The 22,802-nt window shown below is 39.1% G+C and overlaps 2 protein-coding genes across 2 annotated transcripts; both read left to right on the top strand. All coding sequences in view use genetic code 11, as the record gives it.

Annotated features, from left to right (window-relative positions):
* Positions 1 to 997: 997 nt before the first annotated feature.
* Positions 998 to 17,115, top strand: EGR_01697 (Neuronal acetylcholine receptor subunit alpha-2; the record flags this gene model as incomplete). The annotated part of the gene is made up of 7 exons (XM_024490946.1): positions 998 to 1,291; positions 2,046 to 2,155; positions 4,088 to 4,261; positions 8,199 to 8,479; positions 13,496 to 13,582; positions 13,669 to 13,724; positions 16,756 to 17,115. The coding sequence occupies 7 exons, from the start codon at positions 998 to 1,000 to the stop codon at positions 17,113 to 17,115; spliced, it is 1,362 nt and encodes a 453-aa protein (XP_024354811.1).
* Positions 17,116 to 18,675: 1,560 nt separating this feature from the next.
* EGR_01696 (nAChR subunit) lies at positions 18,676 to 19,575 on the top strand (the record flags this gene model as incomplete). Its single annotated transcript, XM_024490945.1, has 1 exon — positions 18,676 to 19,575. One exon carries the CDS (start codon positions 18,676 to 18,678, stop codon positions 19,573 to 19,575), a length of 900 nt encoding a protein of 299 aa, XP_024354810.1.
* Positions 19,576 to 22,802: the final 3,227 nt, after the last annotated feature.

The raw sequence follows: 22,802 nt of genomic DNA, 5'->3' as shown, positions 1-22,802 counted from the left end.
TCCCACTATACATGGTGTTTGTGAAGATTCCGGAAAATGTTTGTGAAAACAAATATTTGGAGGATAACATGAATAGAAGAAGGCTAAAATTAAGGGTTTTGGTAGTCAAAACGCAGTTCTATCTGTTACTTTTTTGAAAAAGACACTTTTTATTTTACTTTTCGATTGCGGAACAGTAAAAATGGCGAGGTAGGCACAAAGACAAATAGGGCTACAACCACAAACCGCCCCTAGCGAACAGTTGTGCCCTTACAACGTCTTCTGGTTTCTTTTTGGAACCAAATTTCCTCCTTCGTTTCAGCAGATATTACCGGATTATTAAACGTGAAATTTTGAATTTTAACTGCAGAAAAGTGAGTGCTGAAACTATAAAGATTGTTTGTAATGTTTTTGGTGTTCATATTGTGTATGCTCTGTAACGAAAATACCCTTGCTCTGTATCATTTCAATCAACCCTGGACCCTGTCAATTGTGTCATCAAAGATCAGAATATAATAGTAAACGACCTGTTCGTACGGTGAGGATCCATACGAACCGGTAAATAAACTGAGATGCACACGAGTCTAAAACTTAGTGGTCATCCAATTATGAATATGAAGACTAATTTACATTTCCCTCTCAATGTTCAAAATGGCACCGGATACCACTTTCAGCATATTTCACACACCCTTTCGTGGCTGATTACACAGAGATTCACTGTATGTTAGGTAAAGTATATAGTAGGCCAACTTTTGTGCTTTACAGGGAATACAGGGGAAACCATATATACCTGACATTATCTGGCGTAAGTATGATGTTATCATTCGAAATTGACCTAATATTAAATAAAAAATATTAATATCCATCTTTTAAATGATTATGAACTTACTGCTTTTATACTTAACGAGGCCTATTTCCCGTGGTTTAGTCAAGTAAGAAGTTAATAAGAATTAGATTTAACACAAAAAATAGCTAAAAAGCTGATACACAAAAGAAAGTGGCTTAGGGAACGGTATTCATGGAAGTGAAAGGTCAACATTTGGATCCTGCAAAAATAACAATTGGCGAAAATTTTGTAGACCGATTACCCGATATTCCTGGTGGTTGGAAGGAGAAGGAGCTGGTGCGGGATCTGCTGCACGACTACGAGAAGAAGGCTCGCCCTGTGGTCGATGGGGTCTCGCCAATTGCTCAGCTCTCGGAGACCCTCTCAGTGCAGCAGATCACAATCGAGTTCGGCCTCTCACTGATCCAAATCCTTGAATTGGATGAAAATGAACAAGTCCTCACGACAAGTATTCGGACTCTCTATGTAAGTCCTTCAACTCAATTCATAATTCCCAAAGCTTAGGTATACGATAAGCTGGGCTACAGAATGGGAAATACTAAAAGCTGAAAAATAAATGCGTCGTTGTCATGTTATTTAACCTCGATTTAGAAGAAGAAACGGGTAACCGTAGGCATTTCCTTCGATTATATGCGTCAGAAATTGCCAACATTCTGTACAAGCTGTCGAAGACAGAGCAAAATAGTGCAGGTACCTATTTTCCCCCCCGATCTCATAATTTCTTGTTATTGCCAAAGGCGGGATGCCGTCGGCAGAGTTTGGCTTAATGACCTTTTTCTTTACCCTAGTCTTGCACCCTCTTTCATTATCCATATCCTGAAAGGCTTCACCCCCATATTATCGAAATATACTCATGTAGGCAATTTAGGCAAAGATAGAGAATAAATTGTGTCTTAGAATGTTCTTCCTTACTGGCAAAAACACAACGCGACGCTTTGTACGCTTGAAGAAATATAATTTGCTTCCAAAATTTGCCTGATGCTCATTGTATTGCGTGTTAATTAAAAGCAAGATACAATTTTTAACTAAAGTCAAATCAGCGGAACATCAGCCTAAGAAGGTTAAAAACATCGAAACGCAAATTTTGTAATAAGTTTTGGAACAATATTATTTTCTTTTTAGCAGTAGAACAGTTAACAAATTTTTAAAATGGAACGAAGGTGCTAGGTTTTGGACAGTTATTTCAGTTCATACTGATGGTGGTCTGTAATCGTTTTAGAGATGGAAGGACTACCACATGGTCTGGGACCCTGCTGAGTACGATAACATCACATCAGTCCAAATACCAACTTCAAAACTATGGCTTCCGGACATAGCTTTGTATAATTAGTAAGCAACAACCACTTTGCTTTGTTAAAATACGGAGGAATATTATCAGCTTAGTAAGAGTGTATGATGGCTACCACTCTCGAAGGCCTTACTTGTGAAGGCTTCAAATGAAGGAGGTTGTCAGAAGCAAACAATGGAATTCCCACTCATTAAGCCTTCGTATATGTATCTATATTATAAACATAATTTCTTTGCATAAAACTTGTTATTGTTACCTTCATGACAGTGCACACATTAGCTATTTAACAGCATAAATGCATTTATGTGAATTTTTATTTTTATTTCGACTTTGTCTCAAATATAAGTCCACATTCCTGTCATGTTATTTGAGGCCAAACCGATATCAATAAAACTGAATGTTGCTTTGATTTAGTGCAGGTCCAACAAACGATATCGTCCCCCAACGCTATGCATAATTGCCGAATGCACTTCCATTTGGGACAAATGCTTGATTCTCTTTTGGCAAGGCTGCGCTGTAGCCCAGCCTGCAGAACTAGGCTAAACAATTCTTCCTTTAACGATAAGAATTCTTTTCCTAAAATTGAATGTTCCTGTTTTCATCAAAGAGGGATTACATTTTATTCCTTTCTCTTGAACAAAGGATTACGACGGAGATCTGGTCTATAGGAATGATTTCTCATTGCCCCTGTTCTAGAAATTTATTGTGGTTGCCGTTGATAGTGCTGATTTTGAGAAAATGCTTGCTGTTTTTTACTTAACCATACCATTATCCTAAATGCTGAAAGAGTCTTTTGCAATGCCTATTTACAAACTGGGAGTAAGGAAAGAGAAGATTCCTTCCCATATCTTCCTCGCATGATATCATTCATTAGACGGTTCATAACACTTTTGCACTCTCTTGTCAAACGATAAATTTCGTGGCCTAGTTAAACCAAATTCTACTGCAAGTGGAAAACTAATGGCCGTCATGGTTTGAATAACTTTGTAATTTGTGAAAAAGAAACCTAGCTACTTCTACCGCCAATTATGGATTTCATTACCTCGGATTAGAAATATAGGTGTTACTTTACACGTGGCTGTTTGCGCAATGTGAAATTTCCACCTGAAGCATGGATTGATACCTGGTTTAAATTTCATGGCCCCTAGTAGATAAGCAGGCAACATAATTTCATTGAGAAATTTAGTAATGGGGAAACAGTTTTAATCGTACCCTTTCTCGATGCTGCTTTGAAGCGATCCGCAACTTTTGTTGGTATTTCAAAAATTTCTTAAATATATTTAATAAATATCAATACAAGCCAAATGTTGAGTGACTTTGATTAAAGAGCTCAACATAGTAAGATGGCGGATTTACCTAGCCATGAATGTGCTAGAATATATCAAAGTAATTCTCAGCTATATGTCACTATCTTTATATTTTACAGTTTTGATTTACCAGAGCTCTAGAACAATACTAGCCGATTTTCCATGGATATCATTGTCTACTTTCTGATAAACATGTCAGCTGTTCAGCAAGAAAATCTCCACACCCCAGTACTTATATTTCAGAAAGGTTAATCAGCTCTGTGAATTATTAGTCATGTCATATTTGAAATCAACTCAATTAGTGTAAACTTGAAGGAAGAAGCTTTTTTCAGAATTGTTTATAATAGATGAAATGGGTTGGAAAAGGAGGAGCCAATATACACATTATTATTGCACTCGCCTGGTCCGCTGCTGCAAATTTAGTTTGAGCGTAGATACACCCATCAAGACTCGTGCCCACAGTTGGATAGCAGTTCATGCCAGCTCATGAGTACACTCAAAGTTAGGAATCAGGGGAAGCCTCGAGAATTTGAAATTAGGTTTACCAAACAAAATCTCTATGACAAGTGACCATATCCCCTGGGTAAAGGCAGAAATGGATTAACAGGAAGAATCCTGATTTGTGCCAAAAGCAATCTCATTCATAAGGTTGGCCTTTAATTTTAGCGCTGACGAAAGGCTAGAGGAGAGAAGGCGCTCCGACCTGTTAGTGTCCTACACAGGAACGGTGGAGTGGCAGCCGCTGGCCATCTACAAGAGCGCCTGCTTTGTTCACATCAAGTACTTTCCTTTTGATCAGCAAAATTGCAAATTCAAGTTTGGACCCTGGACTTATGACGCGTAAGCTTCAAGCGCCTAGTCTCCACTTTTTTACAGTACAAGTATGCTCCTTACACTCTATGTCCAGCAATAGTCTCTTCTCACCTGTTTGTCTCGAGATTGCCGTTTTTAAATCTAACGATTACATAGTGTGCGCAACGGCTCCCGTGTTGATGATCACGTGCCACCAATTTCGCAAAGGGCACCAGTCTTTAGAATGCGCAAGACAGGGATTTCGTACCAGTTAGAGAACTAAGAATGCTACAGGATGAACTTCACTCCTAGATTAATTCAGCTTATTCAGTATATATTTAAAGTCCGACACGAAGTTGCCAATTCTGTCGCACTTAGTATTTGCTTGGCTAAGGAATTCTTATTTAACCCAAATCCAACGAAATGTTGGTTCAGGCATGAAGTGGGACTTTCAAAATCAAGTATCTACCATAACGAATGCCTTAATTCATCAACCATTTCGAGTAATGTCCCTCGGGCTTAGGTGTTTGACATTAAATTCACTAGTCACAAATAATTTAATGAATTACTGGAACAAATTTTCAGAGAAAAAATATCATAGCACAAATACATCAGTTCTAAACATTTGTTTTCATTAAATTCGTTTTAAAATGTATATTCCTTTTGCTGTTAATTATAAGTAGTTAATTTGTTTCACTTTGAACTGCTTTTAATCCGTTAATTCGTTGCGTGGAACTTCAAACTTTGGGATTTATGAAGCAAACTGCGTGAACTAAATGGACAGTTGGGAATGGTACCAACTGAGTTGCATATTTGAATTTAGAAGATTGTAATTTCGCTATGCATCCTATGATAAGAATGGAACAGTAATAACGTCTGTTGGAACATGAAGTACCACACCATTTAAAACGTTGATAAAACCTATTTAGCTTAAGTTCTTGGTAGTTAACTTCATCTATGGATGGCTTAAAGCTTAACAATAGCCTTATATAAGTAAGTTTGCTTTAGGTTTACATTAATGCACTTCATTCGGAGTCACTACTGCACTTCACGTGATGATAGTAGGGAGCAGTTTATCCGCTGCCCCATTCATAAATACGCAAAACACCACAAACAAAGCTGGAAGTACCAGCCAAGTTTCAGAATAGTCAACATCAGCACAGCATTTCAGAACTTCCTGCCCGAACCACCTGAGTGTTGTAACGCTTTTGTATTGCTGCTATCATTTTACTCGTGCAGTAGCAGAAGTGCGAACTAACGAATTCGACAGGATATGGTATCTTCATCGTAGGCAAGTCGAAATTATATGATGATAAAATCGGATCCTTCAGCGTAAACGCAAATACGCCAAAGTCATCCTGGTTAAGTACGTAATAAGTTATTTCATGTCGAGGTGATTTTTAAGTGGCTAATCGAAATACCAGTTGTAACTCTTTTCTGAAAACCTCACCGTACCTGCATTTTATTTGGTGCTACAAATAAGACGAACTACTGAAATAAATTGTTTAACTATGGCAAAAATTATCCGTGAGCAGCAAATACCCTGCTACACACGACGCAGACTGCAATAGAAACTTTATGTGATATTCAAATTCATTAACTCTGCCTTCTGAAGGTACTTACCAATCTCAGGGAAATCGGGAATTTCCTGAAGCCACAAAAAGGCAAGCAAACATATTTCTCAGATGAAGGTAGTGCTCAATCCACAGAAAGACGGCAAAGTGTTAATGAGGAGGAGGCCATACTTATTTAACTGTCTGTCAATGACAATTTGAACAGGAAGTTTGTTATTTATTGACAGAAAATCACCACCATACGTCGCATTCTGAGCTCATAAGCAGTTTGAGTTGAAAAAGTATGTCATTTTAAAGGGATAAATCTAATTGGTTAAACAGACTGGGTTGTGTCAGATCGCGGAGCCAATGACTTAACTTTTTAAGCTGATCGCAGTGGTATGAGATCCCCAATTTGGGAACAGATGCGATAACTGTGTTCATTTCTAAGAGCAGTAATTTTGTATGCTTTAGTTTTTCCTTTGCGTTAACAACCGAATGCAGAGTAAGGGAAACCGTTTGGGGTGAAGACAAGTCGTCATTCTTAAGATGGGTTAGTGATCATTAAATTACAATCGTAATAGAATGTCCACAAAATATCTTTATGAGAAATTACATAACAGAGAATAGATTTTTCTGCTATCAAAAACTAGCTGAATTTCTGTGGAACTTACTTGTCTTAGAGTTTGTAACATCAAAAGAGCAAAATTCGGGAAGATGAATGAAAAATTGTTGTTGAAAAGACTTTAGATTACCACGCAACTCTACGACCTGATCAGATATGAATACAACCCAATTTCACTAATACGATTTTGTGCTGTAAGATGTTACGACCAGAAAGTGCTCGCATTTAGCGATCAAATCACATTCGTTAGGATACATTTTGCCAGCAGTGTCATGAATACCAAAACATTCAACACTGAAAACACTGTTTGCGTTTCAGTAGATGTCTGCGAGTTTCCCAAATGCGAGTGATTATTATTTGAAGGTAATTCTATACAGAATTTGATTAAGCCACATTTGTGTATACAGATGTTCTAAAAATACACGATCACGAAAGAAGTAAAATTTGGCTTACACTCCATACTTTTTCGCTTAATAAAGAAAAAGTGTGTGCTTATTGCGTTTCGCCTAAGTATCGGAATTGAAAGCTCTTTCTTCATTTGATCCAACCCATACAAATAACTAAAGAACTTCAATGTCATTTATTACCTAATGCCCAAAAGGTTATTTAAAAGTTTTAGCTATTGTTTAGTCATTTTCTAATTATTTCACGAATTTAAGCCGACTTTAAAATCGTCTTACTGGCTTTAAAACTTATTCATTTAAATCTATGGAACGTGAATGCATCCTTTATTCACTTAATTCAACTGGTTCATATAATGAATAGGAATGCTACTAAATACGAAATTAGACCGGATTTTACAGTATTAGTACATTAAAATAAAGACCTTAAATAAGACAAATTTCGTTCTACTGTTCGTTTGAAAATAATAGGTAAATCGCGTGTAGAAATGCAGGCATTTATGGACGGCTGCTGTTTTTTCATAGTCAGCAGCTTTGCACTGTCGACATTTCCTTTCGATTTTAACCTCGCGCTCCAACCTTTGATTCCTTCTCAAAGCGGCGGCAACAAGTACAAGACTTCAACAGATTGGACGCAATTATGCATATGATGAGGGTTTTACTACTACACAAATGCATAGAAAAAAGTCTTTCTTTCAAATGCCTAGTGCCTCCGTCATTGAAATGCTGGCGCATCATTTTGTGCATTGTTAGCAAAAATATCAACTTTTTAATTTTTCACCTCTGATATAAGGAAATCTTGTTTTTGGACCTCAAACACACTTCATAAGTGAAGGAAAAGTCGTGCAACCTCTTTCAAAGATATTAAGTAAATGTGCCATACATATGGCCATCATTGGGAAGTTCATACATTAGAATACTTTATTCAAATAAAATTTACTTACTCTAAGGGGAACTGCTCCGAGGTTTTGAAAGTAGCCCCGTCGGATTTTCTCCTTTACTTACTAAGTCATTGAAATTGCAAAGTTGTTGCAAATCCTAAGAGTACAGGAAACCGCAATTTAAATACATTTTAACTCTGTCAGAAGTGGGCTATATCTTAGTCACTGCCAGGTTATAAAAGATGGAAATGGAACATCAAATCCAATTCGTTTTCTTTAGATCAGGTCTATGTCCCCACCATGCTTTCCCGAGACAATTTTAGCCACCAACACAGCTAAAGAGGCGAAGTAAACTTCACCGACCAAATTAAAACGCATTGTCCTGTATAAACTGTTCAGATATGCTTTATCAGTACTTTTATTTATTTTTATTAATTCCGATTTTATATTGAAAGAAATTGGTTCCTCTTATTACAGATAGTTGATATGGCGATATTTGTTATTTTTATGCGGGATTTTGTTTAGCGCACGGACAAACATAACCTTCTACAACAACTCGGATGGATGGTTTCTGAACGATTACGAGGAGAGCCCTGAGTGGGAGCTGCTGGCCACCAAGGCCGTCTTCACCGGTTTCAAATACCAGTGCTGTGCAGAAATCTACCCCGACATAACTTTTCAACTGGTAATCAAGCGTCAGCCGGCCTTTTACAACTACGTCATCATCCTCCCTTGTTTCCTGCTTTCCTCGCTTACGCTCGTCCTCTTCTGTCTCCCTGCCGAAACACCTGCGAAAATGCAGCTCGGTACGTTGACAAGTCTCAGCATCTTACAGTTTTAACTTCACTTGAACTCAGTATTGACAGGACATCCCAGTTTTTAGAACTGAAAACTCAGAAGACTTTTTTATGCCTAGAGAATGAGAACCTTCTCAATGGAACCTTTGACAACATGTATGAACAAGTCCTAAATTCTAAAGTAGTCAACGGACTGTGGAAGTGTAATGCGTGAGGGGCAGCGTCATGAAAACGTAAACAATTCTTATTATTTTCACACAGCCCCCAAAAATTAAAGCCCTCTAATTATGCCTCTGCACGTGTACCTGTGTGGAATGAGATTCACGGCTGTGGTGCGGTTTGCATAATGGGCGAATGGCTGGTGGGATTTAGTGGATGAGTGAACGAATGGATGTGGGCATCAGACACACACTCCAATGTGAGTTTTATGACCAGTAGGAAGAGTTACAGCAGACATAAAGCTGGCGCACGCACTCACACAGGCAAATGTTTACTTTAAAATCTGCAGACAGAAGCTTTTCTGCCTCCCCAAAACACTGCCTTGTCAAATCTACGGCTAATTTTTTTGTTGAATACCAAACTTTAAAATAAAAGTGGATTCAAATAGTAGCCCCTTCCAACGTACCGTTTTATGGACAAATTTTTGGGAAAAAGTAGGCCCTTTTAAGCTCTGCTATGTGCCCATGATACATCCGATTCCAAAATTTAGCAGTTTTTTTAAACAAGCGGATTATTTGCGTAATCCAAAATTGTTATGGGGTTACTACTTAAGGGGTTATCCCCAGTATGTGGGGTTTAGATATATTCCAACAAGCTCTTCAGCACTCACGATATTTACCCAATCATTTCTAAACTGAAAATTCGTTGTTACAATCCTGCAAGGTTTCTGAGGGTTTGGAATGAAGTAACTCTTTTTCACCTCAACGTCTAGCAGGTAAATAGTACGCTGTTAATTGCTAAGGCTACTAATTACTACTTTGCACTGAAATATGGCTTTGATGGATTCTTAACGTAGTATCTACAAAATGGAGCAAGTGAAGAAAGGAGCGTGTTGACTGGGATAACGGGATTGCAAAGTAATGGCTTAAATACTTTGAGTCGGGCAGATAGGTTACATAAAATGTCGACATTCGCCTGTCATTGAAAAGTGCCACTTACTTGCCACAATTTCAAAATGAGCTCTTTGGTGATTTGAGTTTGGTGCCCGGTGGAATTTAACATCCCTCATTTGAGCGCAATTTTTCTATCCTAGGCGCGTTTCATTGGAAGGCACTTCATTTTTCCATTCAAAATTCCTATCTGGCTGGTACTCCAATTTGCATAGTTTAAATCACCCACTGAAGTTTAGAACGACTAAAACAGACGGAAGTATCGGTCCCTTGGGTGCAAGAAGAAGTATCAGACAATCAACCATTTCTTAAAACAGTAAAATCACTGACAAAAACGGGAAAAACATTTGCCTTTGAATCATATGATGGTAATTATTGTTGCAGCACCATCTTGGCAAGACGTGATATCCACTATGAGTATATAGTTCCTCTTGAGACAAGATCCTTTTAGTGACTACCAGATGTGTCCGAAGCAGTGGCAATGGCGAAGAGACCATCGGTCTTAGGCGAGACCCATTTACCACATAAGTCTACGCATGTGCGTTTTAAACATGCACCTGTGCAATCCAAAACTCCCATTCATTCAGAGTAGGTCACTTTCAAAACACTTGACACCACTGAAGTCAAATTCACTTGCTTAGTATTTCCTATAACAATAGTGTGCAGCTTTATTTGTGCCTCCCACGATTTCTAACCAGGCTTTACCTTATTTTAATCATAAGTTTACTGATTAGTCCTTCTAGGTCATTCACACGTACCAATTAAATTTGATGGATGTACGTTTTATCAATGTAGAAGAAATTTACGTGAGCATTAGAATAGCCAAAAGAAGGAATTGCACTGAATTAAGAAATAAAATTAAAGGATTTTTCTGTGTACCTTTGGGCGTTTTTTACCTGCTCAGCTGTTCACTGCACGAAGTAAGGGCGGTAACAGGATACTATCAAAGTGGCAACGTGCTATCAAGAATATCATGTACATTTAGGCAAGTAAAATGAAAATACGAATGTAAGGATAAAATCATATGTGTCTTCTCTATTGCAACACTACGTTTTTTTCGGTTTCGAACATATTTTGTGTTACTTCATTGGATGAACAAATGAGAAATAGGTTTAATTGACTAGACAAACATCAGAAGTGTGCTCGCGTAAATTGATAGGGCTCATCTGAACACACACACATGTGCATAAACATACACCCGTGGGAAAATTACAACCCAACTTGATAATGATAGAACGAAGGAACACCTTTGATAATGTAGTTGTTACGCAACTAACATAAGGCTGAAATAGTAAATAGCAAGGTTTTTCTCGGTCTCAAAAACATCTCGCCAGCTCCATCGTCTGCCCCTTAGCCACCCCCACCCCCCCTCACCTCACACGTCACGGCCACCACCGCCACCACCACCATCGTGCCAAACAGACCTCGCCTGCCATTGCTGCCTCCCGCTAGTGCAGTGGGTTGCCACTCGCAAACACTTTTTTTCTGGAGCAATAGATAAACGCGTGCGTGCGTGGGCACGGGAAATTGACTGCGGTTCATCGCAGCCGCGAGGGCGAGGGTGGGAGCTGCGGTGTGGAGTGGTGTCATATTAGCTCGTGAAAAGGCTCACGTGCGTCCTTAACGCTTGCGCCGCTCAAAATTTATGAGATTATAAATTACCGCCATCAGTATATTGTTCGCCTCAGTAGGGACTGCCTCCCCTGAAAAGCAAACTCACGCCAAGACAATTGCCTATTTTTTTATTATAAATTCGAAGAAGGAAAGGAGAAGACAGAGTAGATTGCGAAAATTGTCCCATCATTTGTTCATACGAGCTTTCAACCATGCAATTGAGTTATTAAGAAATACTATGGCCTTATAATGCTGTTACACATAAACAGGCAACTGAAAGATCTTTGAACCTAAGGTTTCTCATGCAAAACAATGACTTCACGTAAGATTCCATCAAGGATAAAAGAACAAAGATATGTTTATTCCTCTCTAATTCTTCATCTTATTTTCTCATGCACCTTAAATTGGACACTAAAGAAGGACTTTTAAAAAATGGTAATTTTAATGTCATAAAGACGGTGACGCCTTATCATGGAAACCGTCAACTTTTTAAATGAAATAATGCTAGTCATCACACGTATGCCATAATCGGTCAGCTAACGCTGATTGAATATATGGACTAATCGAAATTCCTTTTGGAAGTGAGGGAACCAGCATCCACCTTAAACAATCACATTCAAGACTTGAACACAATTGTCATTTTGAGGGAATGCAAAATTGCGAAAAAGAAGTATCTGTAGGATATGAAAGGCTAATTAGTCATTTGATCATATATGCTTCACATCAGTGCGCGAAAATCCAAAGGCCTTTTTTTACTCCATTGCTTTTAATCGTTCACCTTAGTCCCCCTTTATCAACAAAATCCTACGTAATGATCAAAATCCTAGTATTTTATGTATTATGATACCTGATGTCCAGCTGTCGGCACCTGAATTACTGGCAGTAATGTCACGAATGCTATTCCATTTTCAAGTTAAGTGTGTGAAAGTAAATATTTCCATCAATTTGTGAGTCGGAGTAAACAAAAAGTGCTGGGCTTAAAAAGGTATAAAAAATTTACTTGAAGAAATTAGCCTTTCCCTCACAGGTGGATTTGGCCAATTGAAATAATAAGGTGAGTAAAATGAAGAAGACTGCTCACCATCACGTGCTTTGAAAACTTTTGGTAATTCTAGAGTGGTATTTACAAGTTCTCGTTTAAGAAAGTGACCGAAGGGTTGAGTGTTCACCTATCATAAAAAGTATTTTGGAAACGGTGAAAATACCCGATCTTCACAAATGAGACAGTTTGATTTCCTGCTAAACAAGAAATGCGCGAAAATAATGCCTTTTAAGATTGCTAACTATAGCACTATTAATAGTCTAAAGCGGAATGCTACAATTAATTGCTGCAACTATTTTATGGGCTGTTTACAAGGCCTGCAAAGCACCAAAACGTGCAGTCGACTTATTCTTCTGAGATTTCACCGTTGAACAAACAAGGACCATTCTCATGTAAGCTTTTGCACCAAATTTTTCATGAAATCACGTGATGTGAATTTTGATCCATTTTCTTTGAGTTGTATAGCGACATTCGCAAATGCCTTAAATTATTACACAAAACCAATTTCTTCATCGGTTTCATGTTCTCATTTTTCGATAGTTAATGGCAAACAGCTTCAGACTTGGTAATTGATAGAAATACAAAGCTCAACAATTAAATTCGGTTTTATGCTTTTGACGAAAAAGTCAAGAAGGCATAATGCTTACTTAATTTTCTCAAATAAAGCACCAGTAGTTTTGTTTTCCTGTCGAAGAATTGCTTTTACCTCTCGCATAAAGAACACTGCATTAGTTTCGAGTTCAAAAACACTCAACTTGTGGCCAGAGCAGAAGCGCAACTTGGGTAATCGAATTACCTGGACACGCAGTTTACACCAGCTACAAGTGTTTGTCTTTGCATGGTGGAAATTTGGTAACTTAGAGAGAATGTGTTATTTTGCACCCGAATAAAGCATTTGAAGTGCAAAATAGCTTAAGATTATGACACAATTTGATTAACTCATTAAATGAATTTGTATACAATGCATTAGCAATCTTGACAGCAGAAGTGTAGAAGCTAGCCCTTCGCTTTCCACTCATCTAAAACACCAGCTTCTTCGTATCAAAAAACACATTTAAGGGAAGAAAATTAGTATCCTTTAATCTTGTTAATTTCATACTTGACTTCTAAATGTAATTCGGGTACTACATAATTCGTGCTGTTTCAAGTATATCTCTGGTGATAAAACCACTGTACCTCTATTTTTATGAGGAAAGTTTATACTTTAGCATTAAATCATGATTTGTATTATTAAAGTCCGCATAACCTTCCTTTTTATAGGTATGACGATGTTTCAAGCCTTCAATTTCCTACTGCTCATTTTGACTCAGTCGATTCCTTCCGGCGCCAGTTCTTTCCCTCTCATAGGTGAGATCGCTTTATAGACGCATAAATTCACCCATATAAAGTAGTTTTTATAAAAACACCATTACATTTCTTTGTTGTTCGTTCAGAGTTATTGAAGATTGCTAAGGCCTCCCAAATCTATTCTGAGACAGCACCGGTCACTGTATGTAAACACTCATCCACAACCAGGTTCACTTATATGCAGTGAATTTTAGGAAATGCATACTTGATCCCTTTTATTGAGGATTCATTCATCGTAATGCGGAAAGTATGCTACACTGCACTCCAACAGCATGGTTCGGAAGTCAAACTCACTGGCTTTCCTCCTACTTGTTATATGCTACAACATTTGTCTCTGAAGCGGAGAGTGGATTTTATAAAATGACTGAATGTGTTCCAGAATTCATAAAAGTAACACGGTATAATTGGTGTCTACGAAGACACTTATAATCTTGTATACCAGTGGAAGGGATTTTGACAGTTGTTTTAGTTAAATAAACTTTGCCAAGAATGTGAAATCGATCTATGAGATGTGGAAACCTGGCTTGTCACCATTACTATAAAAGTATGATCTGTGTTTCCATCAGCATTAAATATATTTTGCTCTATTAACATTCTCCCAATGCATACTTTACGGGAAAGTCTTGCCAAAAGTGGTCTTAGTATGGAGTTTTGTCTTGAAAATGCAGTTAAAGTGAAATAAATAACAAATTCAGTACCTCAAAGTCTTCTACTTGGTATTTTACTATGCAGCGAAGTCAATCATATTAAAACCTCAGTAACTCGGTCTAACGTCACTTATATCTTTATTCAGTGATATTTGAAAATATCACCAAAAAATTAATAACACGTGCTCATACACACCTGAGTAGGGTACGGACTCTGATATTGAGCAGTAGACCTTGTTAGGCACCTGGATGAGGGAGGAAAAAGGGCGAATTTTTCCATTCTCAGGGTTTGCCAATGAACCTGGTCCGCCCTTTTTCCAATGTGCCTTTGAAACTTGTGAGTGGCTACTGAAATTGCAATTTGAATTCCTCTTAAGGTCCGTCTCAACACCCACGAAACAGCTTCATTTATAACGGATTAGTAGAACTTCATTTTGCGTCGAGTTAAGCTGAAAGAGGTGGATCGTGAAATTTGTGAAGCTAGGGCACTCAAGAACTGGAAAAATCTATGCACAACCAGCTCTCACAGTTGTGTGACTGTTCAATATTTAGCCTTAAATCCAAAAATTTGCTATCTTGAATGAAACAGTGTGGATTTTTGGGCTGATGGGACTTGGTGCTCCAAATTCGTCGCGAAGTTATTGCATGTCAGCAAAGGGCGACCAACTGGTTTGAGTTCAATCCAAGCCAAATGTTACCTCAGTAACCTCAACTTGTCTTGCTCAAAATTTACACACTGGGAAGGCACTTTTACACAAGTCTAACTCGTTGGGCTCACTGGCCGAATAAAGGAACTAGTGGATAGAGTAACAATCACACTTCTGCCTCGTCTCGACTCCTTTCATATAGTAATAACTTAATCGGTCCTACCAGTTTTTCCTTGAAAAGTAGATTGGATGCAGACTACTTGCACCAGCTCGTGCATCAGTTTAAGGTATCAAACCACCTACAACGACTTGCATTTGCTCCCACATGACTTTCTGAATACTTCTTTAAAGCATTTATTTAGAATGTTATTTTTAGCCACCACCAAATCAAGCTTTGTAAACCAGTTTCTAAGGGGAAATTACAGGCGAACTCCTAGATTTGTTAGGGGACAATATCTGTGGTGTACGCTACATATACGTCTCGCAACAGAAGTTCTTTTCCTAGCAAAATAATTGCCGCGTTAGATTGTGTTAATAAGGCGCATGTGGACACCTGGAGGTGACCGCCTTTGTCAGAAGCTGGAACCGACGTCAATGCAAGTAATAATCAAACCATTAGCCATCAACACATTTGTTTTTTTTTGCTCCAAAAGAGGCAATGTAACTGAAAGTAATAAGGTATAAAGTTAGCGTTTCTTTAGACTATGTGAAGAGAGAGAATTCTGTGTGAAAGATTGTTCAATTGTAGTTTGTGACTGCCAAGCATAAAAGCATGCCATAAACAAAGCAAGCGGTCGTTTTTACACAACTATCATTGTCGACAAATCAAAATGCGGTAGATCCAAAAAAGGAGGTGCTTTCCAAGTTGATGATTCACCAGGACTATTGCCAAACGCTAGGCTAAAGCCTTTTTGCCTGTATATCGAGATCGGGCGCTACTTTTATTTGTGTCAACGGAATTTAGGCGACAGAGTGGCTTCCCATAGCGATAGCACGGCGTCTGTATGCTGTCGCGGGATGACCGGCTATATTTAGCTATGGCGCCATCTTTAGATTAGCACTACCCTCCACATAGAGGCACGGTCGCATCGAGAGGGCTGCTCGCGTGAGCCTGAGTGCGCTAAGAGACGTGTGAAATTAATTTCATCACTCATATAATGGGCTAAACCATTCGCCTCTCTTCCTCATCTACTCTTTGTCTCATCCCTTTTGCAGGCACTTATTACTGTATCAACATGTTTTTGGTGACGTTGTCAACTTTCCTTTGCCTGATTGTTGTGAATTGTCACTTTCGCGGTGACAGTCAATCCGAAGTGCCACGATGGGCCAAAAAAGTAAGATTCTTTGCGATTGATTTGAGTTAAACACCCACTGCTGCACACAAGCAATAACCCTATGTTGATGGTTAACCTTGAGTGGAATTATTTCTAAAAGATGCAGTGTACTAATATTAATTTCGAAGTATGCTGATAGTAACTATCCTTTTGCATTGAGGTCACTTAGTTTGATAGATACGACAGTCGAGTTTTTGTACCAGTAAGCAACATATTTATTTTAAACTGTCAGTCTTATAAGGATCACCATCGATACATATCAAATAGGTTTTGGCCTTCAGTTTATTATTCATTAAATATCGTGTATTTTAGCACAAGGGTCTTGTTCAAATATATTTGCACCTATTTGTTCTAGCCTTTATGCTGCATTTTAAGGTAATTTTTCTCCTAAAAGATTTTAAAATAGGCATGCGCTATCCGCCGCATTAATTCCAACAACTAAAATACCTAAAGTATACAAAAAACCTAAGAGAGACTTGAACTTTTTGTTTTATCCCTGTCTCATCTAATACTTTTTCTGAGTTGTGCAGCGACTTTTCACCCAGGTATTCATAGAATACGGGGCCCGTCTCTTTTTCATCAACTCACCGTCGTCGCGTGCGGCCAAAGCGAATTCGGCTTCCGCAAAGACCAATTGCATAGGAGCTGGTGGTGTTGGAGGCAACAGCGGTGGTGGTAGTGGATGGTCACGACGGGCAGCCGACTCGGCGCTGGCGGAAGCCGCACACGCCGACAAGGTGATGCGCTCTGCTGCTGGCGCCACCTATCGATCCACCTTCCAGACACTGCCGGCACAGATGGGGCGATGTCATACGCGGAACTCCTTCAGAGGTATATCCCTACTTTATGTACCTACCTTCTCTGACCTTGTGACATCTATGGATGAATATTCAAGTCGCGGATAAATTTGATCTAGACAAATTTGGTGTATTAAGTCATACGTTATGATCCGCACAGTTCGTTTGACATTGGAATCTGATTATATCTAGATCTTTGAAATAGATGAGGATTCTCTTAGCATTACTTGATGTGAGCATGTTTCTATTTGCCCAGTTAATTTTTCTTAACTGCCTTTGAATATACCTCTAATCCCAGTAAATTTCCACGACTGATGTTAATAGCAAACTGACATGTTTTGATAACACGAGGTAAAATTGCACCATACTTAGAATGCAAAGCACTCTAAGGACTAGGTCACGGTAAAATCGTCTTAAAGTTACAATTATCCTCGCAAATTTATCACTCACATTTATTGGGCATGAGGTACATTCCATTAATCACCCAATTTGTGACGATTTTGCAAACAAAGTGAAGTAGGGGAATCTCAAAAGAAGGAACTAACCAACTCACTTTATCTAGTGGCTTGGGGTCTCAAGCATAATTTCTTTCGGTTGATTAGCATTGCAACCACAAGTAAACGCTTCCAACTGCATTTGCCGCTTGGCGAATGTCCTTGTTGCTAGGCGGATTAATTACCCCCAAAAGCTTGTGCCATTGAACGCCTAAATCAGCATCTTGGCTAAAATCAGACTCAGCTTCTCTGCTCACATTTTTCTGGGAAATCCTTGATTATACAGTTTCAGCAGAAGAGTAATTAGTTCTGCACCCTTATACACATGAGGGGACCAATCAAGGTGCAAGTAATCCGTCCCATATTCGCTTAAAGAATTTAATGTTCACTGATACGGAAAGCGAAGATCTAGATCGAGGGAAAAAATCGCGCTATTCACAAGCCTTTACTGCGTAATAGCAAATGCTAGAACTATTATTTCCTTCCTGGCGTATTTATTTCGCTTCTTTAGCATGCCAGCTGCGCAGTTACGATGAGCTTTCGAACAGAAACCAGATCCTATCTCCTTTCCCTGCATTGATGTGGCGCAATGTTTTGTTTATTTAATCGTAATAGTTTACTATAAATCATGTCGTCTAGGTGATATAGATCTATAAATCGTTTCCAAAAAACAATTAATATAATTTCATCGACCATTTCTTGGAATGGATTTAATGGTAAATAATAATTCCCCATTTTGGGACTGGAACTGTTTAATCGGTGAGATTTTATAGCCGTTAAACAACGTGAAGTGCAGTTGTATATTTTCAATCACAGACACAGTTGTAGTGCTGTCTGTCCACCAAATATGCACGCTCACATGAACACGCACAAGCGTCGGTTCGCCCCACCAATCCCACGCCCTCGAAACGCTAACATTGACCGCCCACTACGCTGCTCTTCTAGATTGGCCTGCATTAAGCCCACACTGCAGACGGTGTCGTCACAATGTGGTTTTACTTATTTTAAAACTCTTTAAGTGCCTATTAGGAAACAGATTTGCTTGCAATCAGTACCTCCAGCTCAATTTGGAAAAAAATTTACGATTACTTTCCATCCAATGTAGTGCAGTATAGCGGATGTAATAAAAATTTTCGATAAAACAGGTAGTTGCAGTTGCGAAATCGGATGCCACATGGGTGGTGCGTGCTGTTCCGCGGCTCGCGAGAATTATTCCCGTTACCCACCGGTTGTATCGCTTTGTCTGGAGTGTCAGCAACAGCAACAACAGCATCACCAGGCTGTTGACACTTGTTGTCAGCAGTGGTCGGCACAGCACGACCATCAGTGTCAGACGTCTCAAGCAGTGAGCTACACACGAGTTAGTTGCTCATGTGAGGAATGTAACACCTCCTACCGGGAGCAGGAACCACCATGTCGTCTCCCACTCTCTTCCTATCAACGAAATGCTCAACCTAAATCCCCCTTTGCCGAAGAGGAGACAGGTACCAATCAGATCTGCCCCGCTTGCGCTGGTCTGGCTGTGGCAGCCCCGCGAGAGTGCGGACTTAGTGATGGGACCTACAACGAAGCCCAGTGCGCTCCACCACTGCCCAAGGACCCCGATGCGGCACTTGCCGACGTCTGGGCCTCTGCTGCTCACCATCGAATTGGGCGCTCTACTGCTGTCATTCCTCCCTCCGTCCCTCGCCGTTCAGCTTACTACAACACAGAGAATCTGCTCGTCGAGTGCATCGGCGGCGATGGCGTCTGTGGAGGCAGTCAGTTCTCCTACATGACTGATTGCACTCAATGCCAACAATGCGATGCTGAGCGCTATGTTACAAGCATCGGATCCAAGCCGGATACCCGAGTGTTGCGACGAGTGGCGACTGTCACGCGTGACATCGCTGAGATTGTGCGCGGCATTCGCTACTTCCAGCGCAAAAATGAGGAGAAGGAACGGGTGCAAAAGATTATAAACGAGTGGCGGACGGTTGGTGGTGTACTTGATCGCCTTTTCTTCGTCTGTTATATAATCGCTATAAGCATTTCAATAATCCTTTATTTCCCAAGACCTGCAGGTAGTGGGTAGATTGCCTATAGAATAATAAATACAACCACAACAACAGCAACCAGTCTTCTAATTCCGATTCTGCCTTACAACCGTGTACAATGCCACAAGATTGTATGATGTGTTCCTATCCTCACCTCCTTTTCCTTCCTTACACTCGAGCCTTTAGCCACGCTCGACAAACCGACTCGAAATTTTACTTTCGTGTTGTAGCTCTGACAGCACTCCTTGTAGTGACTTTTACACAGAGTACTGCCAGTACGAGCTCATCCCTTATAGTTAGATACATGAGACTTTCTACTTTGTTTCTTTATTAAAAGATAAGTGACTGAAAGATTGTTTTAGGTTAACTGCTCTGTATCCTCTGGTAAAATGGGTAATAAATTTTTTGAACACTTATCTCCCCCTTCTGTTTTCATTTATATGAATGATGGAAGTCGACAGTTCTAAGTTAAATCAGTATTGTAGTAAATAATTGTTTGAATTTCGCTAATTGTATGAAAAAGAAATTTATTAATACTAATGGATAAATTACTGTTTGACCCAAATACACAAGAATTAGAGCATGTTACAATGACTCCTTTGCAACTGGATTTGAGACGCTCCCTAATTAAGTTGTGTGCTCACTTGCTAAATCAAAACCCGCTTAAATTTTGTTTATAAAATTAAAATTTTAATTTCGTCCTTAAATGGGGCAAAAACCACGTCCCACCTTGTGGGACGTCTGTTATTAAGGTATATTCACACCAAAATTGTTCGCATTGTCCCCTTAACATTCATGCTAGTTTCACCAATAGCATCCACTTGGAGAGTTGCAATTTAATTTAACGAAGTTATCCTCACCAGTTCGTCATTGTTATCATTAGTGCGTTGGATTGGATTCAAAATTCAGAGGATTTTTAATATTTCTTTGGATTTTGGAAAAAGGAACTTGTGAAAGGAGCCTTCTGTCAAAAATGCAATTATGGGTACATGAGGTACAGTGGGCTTTTCGTACGATGGGCCTTTGATATGGAATAATTTTAAGATAGTGCTACCCAAAACCTTGCTCATTTCGTTGTCAGCTTTCCCTCCCACGTGAATGCGTATGAACACTCTTAATATCCGCCGAATTATGAAGCTTTAATAATTTCATCGACATAGCTCGCATGGAGCGTTGAACATTTAGTGCGCATAAGCATAGCCGACTCTTCATTCGTCTTTTAACAGCCATGAGGGCGGGCAGCAACTAACTCTGTGGTTGAACCACTTAAGGTTTACTGTTGAAGGAACTAATGCATTGCAATTGCAATGATCCCCTCGTTCGAGGTAGCCCTCATGGTCACAGCATTCAGGGTTGGTGGAACAACAATGTTTACTTATGGTAATTGAAGTCCAATGGTATTATCGACTAAATCTGAACTAACCTGATCATTTTATGCATCAGTATCACGAAAGTAGTGATTCCGAATTTGTTGGTGGACCCATATCCTAGTACTGGCATATTTTTGCTACTTTTCCGTGTAAGTTAGACAATTGTTTAATGATAACAGTTTCTTCTCACTTGAGCGCAATTACTTTTACCCTCAACGACCAGCAGAATAGAATAAGGAAATTCTTCCAATGATAATTCTACCACCGTGATTCGTGCTAACGTTTTCTGCTTTTCCATAATTCATTGACAGGGCAAGCATACGACCTCAATTTATGCTTTTCTGCGTCAATCATTACCGCTTCTCAATAATGAAAGTCTAAGAAGCATTATGCGACTGCCCATTCTCTATTAATTGGAGCCGCCGAATGTTTGTGTCAATTCTGTTTAAGTTTATTACTGTTGAGTCCTACTAATTCACATGATGTTAGCTTTCTTTAACTACACATTTTGCAAAGATTCCAGGTAGTACTACTTGAATTTATTGGGATGGGTGAGGATTACTAATTAAAGATATTTATGAAAGGTCCATTTCTTCGTTTATTTAATGAACATAAAAATAAGCACTTGCCAAATAATATTAAACGCCGGCGGAAAATGCCACTTCTCGAGTTCGGATTCCTTGTATTAATAGTTCAAGTTTTTGCTTATAGGGGAAGTCAGATAAATTGAGGCCTCTTATGCCAGTTGTCACGTACGAGACTAAGCAAAATGCCACGTCCACTGTTTTGTAGAGGAAGCATACATCAAAGATGTGCACAAACTGTGATTGAGTTGCCAAATTATGGGTTAAAACGTGTTTAAGCATATGAATATTCTATTTTTATCTAGTTGATTACTTTGGAAATCTCTCACTGCAAATGCCATTTGGAATGGAACATTTTTATTTGGATTTTATAGAAACTTTACTACGTCAGAATCACCACATATGTACCACTCTTAGCATGTTCATCTAAATGGATCATTTTGTATTTTTTAGTGTGCAAGCAACTAGTGAACGAAATACTACATATAGTTAATGAGGAATTTTTAAGGCATTCACTTATTTGATGTTGCCTCGTAGTGCATCAATCTGCGAGACTCGCTAACCAAAGTGGTTTATGACATGACCGTGGGCTATCGTGTTTTCTTCCTTATCTCGCCATCATTGTCACATACAACCAATGCTGTTCTAATCAGTGAAAGCCCATGCTATACCTTTCCTCTTCCCCTTGTGTGATTCGATGTCAGTCGCTGGTTAGTATTATCCTAAGGCAACCGACCCGATAAATTAGTTTTTTGGACGTATCTACGCGCCAAAGTTGGTAACCAAAGCCATTTACCGATGTCACTTTCACTTCGCTGTCAAATCATTAACCCCAACATTCGCTTTAATCATCATTTGCCAAAGCGGTTTGACTCTAAGTGATGGATTTGTGTTGAGCTTCTATCCCTTCATATGAACATGCTCTGCAAGTATTTGTGAGAAGTAAAAAAAAGAAAAAAGGAAGCATTTTAAAGTTTTTGACGCACAACGTTCACATCGTTCAAGTTTGTGAACTCTCTACCGATAAGGAAGGCATCATTATAGGCAAAAAATGCTTCATTCAGTATGTATAACGATTGCCGCGTTTTTAAAGCTGAACTTTTTTTACCTACCTTTGCTTTAGTCCGACCTTTCTTAGTTTTTTAATCGCAGCTCTTACAGCTAACTCTTTTCGTTCAAGGAAAAGATATGAGCCTGTAAGCCAGCATTATCTGCGTAGGCGGCTCTCTGACAGGTTCCAAATGATTGAATAGGTAGTTTTGTTAATTAAAATGCCAAATTCCATACGCATTTTAAGTTCGCCTTCTTTTT

This window comes from Echinococcus granulosus (assembly GCF_000524195.1).
Source record: "Echinococcus granulosus chromosome Unknown EG_S00006, whole genome shotgun sequence".
Classification (NCBI taxonomy): Eukaryota; Metazoa; Platyhelminthes; class Cestoda; order Cyclophyllidea; family Taeniidae; genus Echinococcus; species Echinococcus granulosus.
This window is presented reverse-complemented; position numbering and strand designations above follow the sequence as displayed.